The sequence below is a fragment of the Podarcis melisellensis genome, assembly GCF_964234715.1.
Source record: "Podarcis melisellensis genome assembly, chromosome: 9".
NCBI classification, from domain to species: Eukaryota; Metazoa; Chordata; class Lepidosauria; order Squamata; family Lacertidae; genus Podarcis; species Podarcis melisellensis.
This window is the reverse complement of record NC_138541.1, coordinates 40878832-40892209: the sequence shown is the minus strand read 5'-3', so window position 1 is coordinate 40892209 and position 13378 is coordinate 40878832. Positions and strand designations below refer to the sequence as shown.

Below are 13378 nucleotides of genomic sequence, written 5' to 3'. Positions count from 1 at the left end.
ATCTCTGACACAGTATGTGATTGGTGGGCACAGGTAGCATTTCCACAGATGCTGTATCTGAATTTTTTATACTATTTTTGTACGTTCTGGTTCCGTACTTGATCCTTCCCTTCCTAGGCTGAGCATCTAATAGAAACAGCAGCATTCTACTAGTGTAGTAGCTGCAAGTCTCCATCCCCAGTGTAATGAGTATGTAGGACAGCACTGTAAGTGAACTTATAGATAGGACTGAACTCTTTAGCCCTGGGTTTCTTCAAAGTCTGTTGCACTGAGCCAGTCTCCATCCACTATGTTTGGCAGCACGCTTGGCTCATGCTGAAACACATGGTGCCATTTTAAATAAATGATCTGATTTTGCAAAACTAGTAATTCTCTGATCTTTATTTTTCCACATAGACAAGATCAGCTTAAGATATACTTGGCCCACTTACAAAGTCTACATGATTTGAATTACAACATCAGCTTGTTCTTCCACAGTGCCATTTAACTTTATACAAGAACAAGATGGGTCTTGGCTTTGAGAGTCATAAGGAGAACTTTTAAATACTACATATACTAGAATATTGATCTTACTGGTAATCAGCGTGCACATCGGTTTCATTATCAGAAACACTTTGACTCTTGGTTATGTTCATAGGGAGTGTTGTCCAGCTTCAATAATGTAGTATGCGTTGTCCTTCGTATATTCCTAAAGCAGGATGTACGCTGTACATTTATATACAACAGTTGGTTCAAGCACAGACATTGCGGTGTCATGCTTTCATTCAAAACCAGGATGCCCCTTTCTCTCCCCACCCCCACCCCAATTACAGTCACATAGGGCATCTAATATGCAATGTATTGCTTTGCAAATGCAAAATAATTGTTGCAGACCGGCCTTCATGATGGAATGGAATGGCATATATTGCACACACTTCTTTATTCCTCCAAAAATAAAAAGGTCTATCATAAATATACGGACCAATATATGACGTTGAAGAAAAGGAAACAAAATGGAAACAGCGCCCTTGCATACAGATCGATCCGCTTGGCGGCTGACGGGATGACAGGCTTGGGGGGAGGGGGCTTCTTGTTGTTCTTTGCCTGAGACTTCCCAAGCCCACTGTTCACTTCGATGGGCTTTCCGTAACAGTCATAGTTTGACAGTTCAAAATCCCTTGGCAAGCTTCCAACAATACTGAAATCGTTGGATCTCAGGTCAGATTTCGAAGTACAAACTTTTTTGCATCGGGTCTCCCCAACCTAGGAAAACAAACAAACAGCATTTCGGAAGCCATGAATTACTCTAGTGTTTCAATAGCAAGCACACAACCACGTTAGCTAACCTATTCTATATGGGTTGGGCTGCAACTTGAGACTCATGACTAAGGCTGCAGTCCTAACCCCACTTACTTGGGAGTAGATGTGGTTTGGACTGCACTGTAATTTTAGCTGGGGGCCTACATCGACTGGACTCTGCAGCTATTCCAGTTGTTCCTTTGCTCTGTTAATTACATGCAAGTAAGATATACCAAACTGCCAGGTTTTCATGCTGCTGTTCCAATTGTGTTATTTGTGTATTGATTTTAATTGTTTTACTGTATATCTTGCTTAATCTGCAATTGGATTTTTAAACCACTCTGGCATAAATATGAAGACAGCTGGAATATATATCTATATGCCTTAAAAACACAAATAAACATCTGCCTGGCTCAATTCAGATTCCATCCATCAAAGTCTTCATGCTGAACACATTTTGTCATTATCAAAGAGTCAGAGTTCTGGAACCATAATGGTAATTTATTTAAAATCTATGCTAATAAAGTCCTAAACAATCTGCTCTAAGGCAAATTATGTTTATCCATCTGAACAGAAGTTGGGTGGGGGGTGTCCTTTTTAAAAAATAAATGCATTGTGAGGAATTTCAGAAAATATTCATGATGACAAACTGCACAAGTGAAGAAATAAAGAAAACATGGGCAATTTTTTGTGACTGGATAATACTATGAAGGGAAAATATGAATGGACAATGCTAGCCAAAATTGTGACTCTGTGCTGATTTGTATCAGAAGCAAGGGACAGGAGATTTCTCGTTAGAGGTTTTAAAAGATACACAAGCAATATACATATTTCTCTTTTAGGAGTGATTGCCTACATTTTCATCACCTTCAGAAATATAGTCATCACATGCATGATGCCAAAGTCATTCTTTTAAGCCAATGCATATTGGATGGGGGCGCAGTATCTTTAAACGGGCAGGATGAAAATGTGATATTTCAAAACTTGAGGGACTGGGCAACCCAAAGAATCAACTTCCCTACAAGGAAAGACTGAAATATTTGGGCCTCAAAAAACAACAACACACCCTCTCACATTATTTTTTCACGTTATCTTCAGAAATAGTGAGAGAAAAATGAATGTATGCCTTTAAAGGGAGTTTAAAAAGGGACCTTCTTTGAAACAACAATAGAATCAGGTAATTCATAGAACTGGAAGGGACCAGGAGAATCATCTAGTCCAACTCCCTGCAATGCAGGAATCTTTCACCCAACATGGAACTTGAACCCACAACTCTGAGTCTCATGCTCTACTGACAGAGCTAGCACTGTCATACGTATGTTCAAAAGCACAAACCGAAAAAGGATAATGTTAGAGCTGTGGGATCAACTGGAAGAGTCAACAGTGGCAACATATGAATGGACAGCTTATAGACACAGACTTTCTTTGGATAAATACAATGATATTTTGAATGAGTTTACACAGACTATATTAGGTTATTCAAAAGTATATGTATATTAGGATAATGAGAATATGCATTTCTGTATATTAATGTTTGGTAAGGTGACAGTTGGGAGGCGGGTGGCGCTGTGGGTTAAACCACAGAGCCTAGGGCTTGCCGATCAGAAGGTCGGCGGTTCGAATCCCTGTGACGGGGTGAGCTCCCGTTGCTCGGTCCCTGCTCCTGCCAACCTAGCAGTTTGAAAGCACATCAAAGTGCAAGTAGATAAATAGGTACCGCTCCGGCGGGAAGGTAAACAGTGTTTCCATGCGCTGCTCTGGTTCGCCAGAAGTGGCTTAGTCATGCTGGCCACATGACCCGGAAGCTGTACGCCGGCTCCCTCGGCCAATAAAGCAAGTTGAGCACTGCAACCCCAGTGTCGGCCACGACTGGACCTAATGGTCAGGGGTCCCTTTACCTTTACCTTTAAGGTAACAGTATTGTTTCTTTTTTCAATCTCATCCGCTTTTTCTTGCTTTCTATTTTCTCATTCTATCTTCTTATAAATGAAATGTTATTGATAAAATATTATTTTTAAAAAAAAACCTGGAAGAGACCACAATAATTTCATACAATTTTAACTAAGGGACTCCTTTCACTGATCAGCACAGAAGCACAGAATTCTCAAATTGAACTGAACTATTAAGCGCCCACACCACTGCTTCACTAAGAAACATAGCCTACTACGTATGTGCAAAAGGAATTTGTTATAAATGATGATGATGCCGCAAAGAGTCACTAGAGGGTGCAAGATGGTAATCTGTTTCTTGGTAGGCAGGTTCTGGCACCAGGGAACAAACTGCTGTGTTTTCCTACTGTTCAGAGGGGAAGCTAAGCTGTACATCTCCCCATGACTGTCAGCTGGAATTAAGCAATAGCAATGCATCTATGCATCTTCTGCATAATTGATCTAGTTTTGCGCAATCATTCTGATTCTCAACTCTAGCCATGAAAATACCTTCTGAGTTAATTGATGAGACAATAAATGCATTCTGTTATGCAGCTCCATCACTGGCCCTGGATGTCCATTTAATCTGGAGGGATGGAGGCAGGAGCACATACACACAGACCTCTCTCTCACACTGTCCTGACACTGTCACACATTTTTGGCTCTCTCTAACCTGGCGCACCCTGCGTGTGTGTCTCACACACCAAAGGTAAGGGTTGGGATGGGGAAAGAGTAAAGCTGGAGTGTGTGAGAGAGAACATTTCTGTGCTCCATGGTGAGAAAGGATGCTCTCATTTGCTTTCTCTGTTATGAGACTGCAGCAATTCAGCCTGATCTTTTATTTCCCTTCCCTTCTCTTCTCTTCTCTTCCCTTCTCTTCCCTCCCCCTCCCCTTTTATGAAGATCACCCGCTCTGAGACCCCACATCTAATTCTCCCCTGGCCTCCTCGCTGGCCAAGTAGGACCAGCTAGCCCTGGGGATTATCTAATTGATTTTTGATTTTTATTCATGGTTTTTATACTGTATTTTACACTGCTTTTATAATTAAGTGTTTTAAATTTGTTGTTAGCCGCCTTGAGTCCGGTTTTTGAACTGGGAAGGGCGGGGTATAAATAAAAAATGTATTATTATTATTAGTGAGAAAGGCAAGTGCAGCTGCCATTACTCTCCCCATTCCCAAGGAATTGCAATTTCTTTTCTTTTTTTTTAAAAAAAAGGTTAATCAATTATGTCCATGGATCAGGATCACAGCATTTAATATGAGGCATGACATTTTGTCTTATGATGGACAGGAATAGAAAATTTCCTGGGGCCAAAGACTTGATTCGTTTAAAGAGCTAAAAGACTAATCCCACTTATGGCTAAAGCATCTTCCTAGTACAAGGTGTGGTGGTGGTCCTTCGAGAATACCTAATACTACATTATACTGCCACGGCAATGTTGTGCTGCCTCTAAGAAAACAGAGCTGTTCTGAATGGCACCCCTTTCAGGGAGTTGATGCAAAGGACCACGGTTGCACATCTCTTGTTCTCAGAGCCCTCCCGTGGCATTTTGGAAGAGCAAATGATGCCTCTCCCCACAAGCCATGCTACATATTACCCTAAGGCTAGTCAAGGAAATCCTGCAAGTGCCTTTCCCCCTCCCTTGCAGTAAACAATAAATCAGATACCTAACTATTTGCTGCCATGACACCCCAAATCAGCTTCCTGAGGCAGATAACTCCCTCTGGCTAAAGGTAGGGACAAGTCTGGGTTTTTTTTTTTTTTACGCTTCTTTGTGCGCCTGCTTCAGAAGCTCTTTCAGCAAGCATCTTAAACTTTCAAAAATGCTTCCCAGCAGCATCACAATCCAATACAATGAACTACTTAGGCAAAAACCCTCCAATCGAGCATCTACACAGCATTGCCCCCTATGCTTAAAAAAAACAAACAAGAGAAAATTGAGCGAGCTAGCAAAAGTAAAGACACAATAAGGGCACTTACCTGTAAAGTGCTGATGTGAACAGGGGTGCCTGTGCCATTCACAGTATTCTTCTTAGCAGCATTTCCGCCTTTCCCTTCTGCTTGCTCTGCTTTGGCCATTTTGGCTTTTTCAACTTCGATTCGCTTCGGGTTGTTCAGCATAACCTGAACCACAGCATACTCAACCAGCGAAGCAAACCCAAAGAGAAGGCAGGCAATCAGCCACACGTCTAAGGCCTTCACGTAAGACACTTTGGGGAGTTCGGCAGCAAGCGTGGTACATTCTGAGGCCAAGCTGAGCACTGAAAAGATACCTAAAGTGGAGTGGGAAAGATCCAAGAATGTAATAGAAGCTTTCCTGTGCTGCTAGCCCTTTCCCTCTTTGCTGCCTCTTCCCATGTTTATGCTGCCGGTTCCTAAAGGATGACATTTCCTAAAAAGGAACAGGACTTGCTGATGCACCACATATGCTTTGCAGGAGATGAAAATGAATGTACAAGGTGAATTATGGATTCCGGTGCATGCACTGATCACATAATAATTCTGAACACATATATAAGCAATGATGGCTACAAACGGTTTTTATTGTTGCTAACTGCTCTATTTATCATGGCACAACTATGTCTTTCCCCCTTATCAGTGCTAGTTCTTACCACCAATCAAATGGTGTTTTAGATGTCACAAAATGATGGAGTAATATTGAAACCGAGTGCCTTGACTGGTGGCTATCTCTGCTCCTGAGTTTCCCTGCAGGGAATGTAGCAATCAAAGTGGTTGTCTATATGGGTACTAATTTTATACATCTCAAAACAGTCTGAAGCATCCATCCTGTTGTTATGTTGCTACTTTGAAAAATGTGTGTTGAATTTAACAGCTCTTTACCTTTGATGGAAAAGAGCCAAGGATATTCATCTTTGCAGAGCTACATTCTATAGTCTTTCAAATACCTTGTACTTCACAGCCATTTAAAGTTTGAAAACTAACCTCAGTCAATGGATTTCAGATTTTAGAATAAGAGTTCAGCTTGTCCTTTCATTGCTTTGTTCAACAGGGCAGCGGAGGTCACTGTGGCCTGCTGCTACTTTCCCTTTGCCTTGAATCTGAGGGTGAAAAGTTCATCCTCAGAGAGATGGAAAAGAATAAGATTTTACACTATTTCAAAGGAAATGTGTAATCTGGCTGAAGGGGGTGGAAGAAAGATTTCTATCAAGTAGCCACTTTGCTCTGAAACCAACAGTATTATGGCTTCAGAAAATGTCAGAGAAGGGCTTCTGAACATGCTGGAATTTGAAGGCCCTGGGGACTAGCCAACAGGAGGACAACAGGTTGTGTAGGCCATAGGCTACTTCCCCCCCCCCCCGGCCACACCCCTGGCCAGCCCTCCTTCCTGCCACAATTAGGAGTTTTTGCTTGCCTGGAATGCTTCACCCTCTTTTGCCTCTGGCATGTGGTCTAAAAAGGATTCCCTACTGCGGGAGGCAGTGGAAGACAGGAGTGCCTGGCGTGCTCTGGTCCATGGGGTCACGAAGAGTCGGACACGACTAAACGACTAAACTACAAATTTTGATTTACAGGAGCCTGTCCAGTCCTCGTTCTCATGCAGAGAGAACTAAAGACTGTGACACACCATCTTCCCCCTGCTAAAGTGACTTAGGACCACCCCACAAACTGAATAAATGTGGGGGGCTCTTTCAGTGAGGACTGTACCTGTGCAGCCTTTTCCCTTTGGCTGGCGACAGCTTGTCTTGTCTTACTTTTCTATTTGCAAGGTTCATAGTTAAGTCTGAAACTTATTTGTGCTACCATCTTCAAGTTTCCTTGAAGGGGGCAACAGCATCACATGGTATCTTTGGAAAACTGCTAGGGCCTCAGGGCCCACCAACACAGATGCATGCTCAGGGCAGCTTAAGCTTACTTTTTTTGGGAAAGGGTAGTCTGGGAACTGGTGTTCAAAGGACTGCTGGGTGCAGACTATTTCCAACTCCTCCAACGCCCTGGATGTAGCATCACTCTTGAAACAATTGAACATCAAGGTCATTTTAGGAAATGAACATGGCAGCTGCTAGGATGCTTAAAGCGCCACTGTTGCTGTCTACCTCATGGCTATTTTGGTACTTGGCACTTGTGGTACATCATCTGACAGCTGCTTAGAGCCACCATTACTCACTTTCTACCATTAGGTAGGCTTGAGGGGCACTGCGGGTGCATACTAGAATTCACCAGGGCCTATCGAGAAACCAACTTACACTAAAGCCAAGCTAGTGCTTGGATGAGTCCTAAGGTGGTTTGCTGGGGGGTGCCCTCAAACCTATTGGTGATGAAACAAAAACAGGAATCCAAGTTCTCTAGGCTGTTGCTGAAATGCTCACTTGAGAGTGAGACTCACTCTCAGCCGAAATCTACAGATGGAATTGGGTATCATAGCATTTCATCATCCCACCCTCCATATGTTCAACAAATGTTGGTGAAGCCCCATATACTCCCCTTGGCTAAGGTTTAAAGATCCAGGATCTGTTATTCTACCCCTGCACCCCAAAGCTGATGATGCTTCTGAAGTTCTACTCACAGTTGCACTCATACAGGCCACAGTGGTGATTTAGTGAGCAGAGACAGGAGCAACCTGTTTATAGGCTACAGATCTTGTCTTTTAAAAAGTGGAGACATGTATGGGACTGAAAAAGAGAAGATTGGGATGAGAGTGAAGAGCATGCCATGAGAGTTGAGTTGCCTTCAGTAATCCAATGAAATCTGCTACTGAAGCAACCACAGAACAGACGTTGGGTGACACTGGGTGGTTCTGAAGGCAGGTGAAACTCAGGTTACCCAGAGGCACTCTTGCAGCGCTTGCATCAGGATTGATCCAAAAGGAGAGCCACGACAGGACGACAATGAGCAGTGTGGGAGCATAAACACCCATCATGTAAAAGCCAACTTGTCTTCTTAAAGTGAAGATCACTTCTACACAGGTGTAGTAACCTTTGGAGAAAGAATAGACATGTTTAGGTATTCATGTTTCTAGAAGCCCCTGGTCTCAGATACAGATGCTTAAAAATCACCCAGCCCCCTGCTCCACATTTTGTGGGTTCTTCATATGATTTCAAAGGAAGCTGTCCTGAATTTTGAGCTTGCCCTAATTCAAGTTTAAATACTTTGTGGGTGGGGGGAGATTGAACAAAGAGAATATCTGCTTTCAGCAGCTCTGTGTCAGTTTACAGTAGAAAAATAAAAGCAAGACGAAGACTTGGTGAATGTAAGAGGTTTCTCACACTCACATATGTGCACATATACATACAGTATCCTCCTCTGCCTATAGTGACAAAAAGGGCAGGTCTGTTTCCATAAGAGGATTACATCTTCTTGTATATAAAACATAAGCAGATATTACCCTATAGCCAATATGGCAGTATTCCACTTCCTATTTTTTTGTGGGAAATGAAATCTATGTAACGAAATTTCATTGTGTGACAGTGCAAATCTCCTCTTGTAAAATACAAAAATAATGTTTGGGTGAATTTTCTCAATGATTTTGAGTGACACATGAGTGCAGAGCTTCAGACACATGACTGACCACTCTCTAGCTAATCTCTTTACACAACAAACCTAAGTACAAACATTCATAATAAAACATAAAGTTTGCTGCTAATGGTTTTGGGAATAATCATTTAAAAAGTCCAGGGCAAAATACAACTAAATAAAACATGAAGAGCAAAATTGTCTAATTAACGTATTGAACATGTACTGGTTATTTGATCCTCTCCTCTTTTATGATCTTGAGCTAGTGGAATGCTTTCTATGCCATTTATAAACGGATTCCACAGATTGTCAAATTCTTATTTCATTTTCCATACTATATATGACTTTTATGTGTTCAGCTGTTTGTGTTAGGTCAGAAATTCACTCCTGCTCTGACTAAAAGCCCTTATATTATATTTCAATAGAAAGCATAACATTCCTAGTTACCGAGATGAACAATGTAAATTTCACATTAAGGGAGGCCAGCTGGCAGTTTCATTATAATAATAATTCAATAGTCAAAACTGAACACAAGAGATATCTTGAAACTTCCTCCTGCTTGTGCTGCCTCTATCCATGTTTGCTCCCACACACTAAGAGTGCAATCCTAACTCCTATCCCCTGTTGGGGGTGGGGTTTATGAAGCAGTGACACCACAGTGGTCACAGAAGGTGGAGGAGGACCAGGGCAATCAGGGCCAATCCCAGCACCAAGTCTAGGCTGGTGCAACAATTGGGTTTGGATGAGGCCACAGCAGGTGATGGCTACAAGACTGGCTCAGAATCCCTTTGTCTCAGCCCTGCCCTTGTAACAGCAGAGCCAAGCAAAGTGACTGCAACAACTCAATCCAACTCTCCTCCCTGCCTGGCATAGAAACTTGCGGGATTGCTGTTTAGCATACGTTTAGTAGTGTTAAGTGCTATCAGGATTCCAATTCCTCTAAAAGTAAGCACATAACTGGGAGAACAATTAATCCCCGTGCTGTAGCTGCCAATACACACATTGCATCTCAGTTTTGCAGATTCAAAATCCAGTCAAAGAATATGCAGCTGTAAAAACCAGCCTGGGGCAACAACGAGAGTTAGTTTGGTAGCTGGACTTTGGCAATCACTGCTTAATAGAGAAATGAAATGAAATAGGGAAGAAACCGTGATATAACTGAATAAAATATATGATGCCATTTGTTTCTGAATGCAATTACCTTGTAATTGTATTATGTTCTCCTACAATCTTCAGGATATGATGAGATACTGCCCCATAAAATGGCGGCAGACTATGAATTTCTTCATCTTGCTACTACAGTTAGATCCACACACAAAAATCTAGCATTTGTACTGAAGTCATTAACTGATTTTGAATCTATGAAATTAATTAATTAATGGACTGATGTCAGGCAAAAATAAAGCTCTAATGCAAATGAGTCAGCAATCCACCCCCTCCACTGATCACTTTGATGAGGGTCTGATTATTTCCCCCTCTTACATACCTCATCATAATGCACCCATGCTGATTATAGTGTCAACTAGCATGACTCACTAGGCTAATCATCTAGTAATTATCAAGGCCAGTTAGTACAATCATAGTTAGCAAGAAATATCTGCAGCTACCTAGCGGCAATCTGCATAAACCAAGTATCACAGATCAGGTTTCAGGAACTAAGGTTTAATGCAGTAGCATCAGTGGCGAAACCAGTGCTTTTTTTTTCAGGGGGTGCTCTATGGTACACAATATCAGCACCTCTTTTTGTTGTTGTTAAAAACTGTGGCACAACTTCATAGTGAGTACTAATCTGTTCACCTGTTCACGTAATAAGCTTGGCTTGTTAACCACTTAACAGACCTAGTATTTGGTTGAACATCGAGCCATCAGAAGTATTAGAGTAGAAGAGCCAGTATCCAAAAATACATGTCATTAAGTACAAAGGATACCTAGACAGCTTACAAAAGTCGTGGCATTTCCAACACTACCCGTCCCGTGAGCAACTGCTGGGTCACTTGACAGATGAAAGCCCTGCCAAAATTGCTTCCAGGAACCAACAATTACATCATAAGGTACATGGATGAAACAGGTTGTAATTGTTGGTACATCGTGCATATAATTTCAGACATCCAACCTGACTGACTTTGTTGGAATTTACTCCCTTTCTGACCTCTCCAAAATAGGATAATGGAGACCATTAATTCCATCACAAGGTATATGGCACCACCAGGGTAGAAATTATTATTTTTTTGCATCATAAAATATCCATTCTGACACTTCTATATGGGGCCAATCCCAAATCAGACCATTTAATATAGTCCAGGCCATTAAGCCCAAGGTCTAAAATTATCTGGCTGCATCACCAAGAGCTCTACTTGGAATGCATCGCTTGAACAAACCCTATTTTAGTGCACTTGCTGAATTTCAGATCAGGCGAACCCCTCAAGCAAATGTCACAGGTCTTTTCCTACTTAGGCTCTAGCTCCATGTTTTAGGACAGTCAGTGAAAAAACTATTCTTCTGACAGACCCAGTGAATTAAGTATCTCAGTCCACCTCTCCTTGGAGTTCTTGCCTATATGGTTAATTTTCTTCAGTGTAACAAGGAACGGAGCAATCCCAACCCCAGATCTGCTGACTGGAGGAGGCTAGGACTGAGCAGAGGTGCCTCTCCACTGGTGGAAAAGGGGTTACTGGCAGAAAGGGTCATGTCCTCTGGGGAGGTTCTCCAACCTCAAACCTGCAAAAAGTTCCATTGGCATAGAGCTGATTCCACCAGTTGTTGGTGGTGTCAGGTTTCATATGTGTGGTAGAAGCAATCTTGGATCTGCTACAGCCAAAGCCCCTCTGTTTCCCCAGGATTGGGCCCCTTACTTACGCCAGCCTGAAGATCGCCTGAGTAATTTGCCCACCTTTGGTTTCAATGAGAAGGGGGGGAGGAAGAATGCTGGGGGAGAAAATGGAAAATGCACCACTTTTCACTCTGGTTGGGTTCTGGAAGTGGTGAATCATCAACTGCTTCACTCACATCCAGAGTAACTGACATATTATATTTCTGTTTACGGTTTCTGGCACCATTCAGAAATATAGGTGCATTTTCTCAAACATGTTCTATCTCACAAATAAGCATACCATTCATAGGGTTGATTGCTATCTATATCCTGCATCAGGGTAGACAATGTGGTGCTCTCAACATGTTGTTGGATTCCAACTCCCAGAATTTGACAGATTATCACCAACCAATGTCCAAAGTCCGTTTCAGGCATCTAATCCAGCCCACCGGTCGGTTTAATCTGGCCCCTGTGGCAGTTTATTTCCTGGAGTAAAATCCTAAAAAAGCTCAACAACTTTGGTTGGCCCTTCACTTCATCAAATCTGGCCCTCTTTGAAAAAAGTTTGGACACCGCTGCTATAGGTGAACAGAGTCTGACCATGCCATGAAATTCATCAATGTTCAATAGTACATACCAGTTCCTTTGTAGTATTTGGTGCAGTTGCCATATTCAATATCTTCTTTCCTAATGTCAAATTGTGGCAAAGCAATTTTCTCTAGTTGAACAGGATCACCAGATTGCCAGATAAATCGTAAATCATCGGTAGTGTAACCAACTAGGTGTTTAGGAAAAAAGGATTAAGAGATGAAAATAACAAATGCAATAGCCAAAATATATTCCTTCATAGCAGGGGGTTGGACTAGATGTCCCTTGTGGTCCCTTCCAACTCTACAATTCTCAATCATACTGTCCCCTAGATTATTTGACTCGAAACATGGCAGCATCATTACTTTATGGGTATTCTTTATGCTGGTCATATCTCACTGCTGCTGAAACATCTTCCCTGATTTCAGACACAATTCAGCATGCCATTATTTGACTCAAGAAGCCCTATATGCATCTGGTCTCAGGCCATCTGAAGGATCACCTTTTCTTTGAAGAATCTTTCATTTGGTTAAGACTGTCCTCTGACACTATGCTGCAGGTGCCTCCTTCAAAGTTGAGTTATGTCTCTACTGAGGATTGGGCTTTCTCCCTTTTGATATCCCACCTGTGAATCTTTTCCCTATGCAACCGCATGGCTCCAACCCCATTGCTACCCAGCCCACCCCAATCCAGGCAAGGAGCAGGGAGGTAGGTCCACAGGTCTTTCCTCCCTATCACATACATTACTTTGGCATGGTTCCACCCACCCTCTGCAGTCTCTTGTGATACAGAATCCCTGAAGTTGATAAGCATCCCTGCTAAAACTACGCCATAATCCTAACAGCCTTTGACAGATACAAATTTCAGTGAAAACCAGTTGAGCTTCCAGATCAGGCCTATGGAGTACAATTATATGTACTTTAACTCAGACATAACTCCCACTGAGTTCAGTGGGACTTACTCCCAGGTACTTTGATGCATAGGATCAAAGTACCACAGCTAGGGGTTGAATTATAAAAGACAGAGACCAATGAACATGGTTTTTTTAAACCATTGTACAAGTCCACATTCAACAGCCTTGTGCACTGTGTATCCTTTCTTCAGTTTATATAGGCACAACAGGAAGCGGTAGCTATTTTTATGCACAATCTGATTTACATACAGCTCTCCAACTGCATCTTGCAACGCTGCGTATCCATAGGAAACAAGGCCAAGTCCAACGGGCAGGAAAGCGTAACGGATAATCTGGAAATATAAACCGAAAGCTTGTGAGCAATTCAAAGCAATCTTCAAGTTAAAA

The 13378-nt window shown here is 42.1% G+C and overlaps 1 protein-coding gene across 4 annotated transcripts in view; it reads right to left on the bottom strand.

Annotated features, from left to right (window-relative positions):
* Positions 1-366: 366 nt before the first annotated feature.
* Positions 367-13378, bottom strand: part of GLRB (glycine receptor beta) — a 28132-nt gene continuing 15120 nt past the window's right edge. The window contains exons 6-12 of one of the 4 annotated variants that reach the window (XR_014171841.1): positions 13241-13323; positions 12128-12268; positions 7992-8144; positions 7735-7840; positions 7084-7179; positions 6153-6268; positions 5350-5482 (exon numbers count right to left, since the gene is read on the bottom strand). Coding sequence is in view for 1 of the 4 variants with exons in the window: in XM_081926108.1 (XP_081782234.1) it covers positions 946-1242; positions 5190-5482; positions 7992-8144; positions 12128-12268; positions 13241-13323 (967 nt within the window). In the remaining 3 variants the exon portion in view is untranslated. Of the gene's footprint in view, positions 1243-5189; positions 5483-6152; positions 6269-7083; positions 7180-7734; positions 7841-7991; positions 8145-12127; positions 12269-13240; positions 13324-13378 lie in introns of those variants that run through there. The other 3 variants (XR_014171842.1, XM_081926108.1, XR_014171840.1) reach the window with 3 other exon arrangements.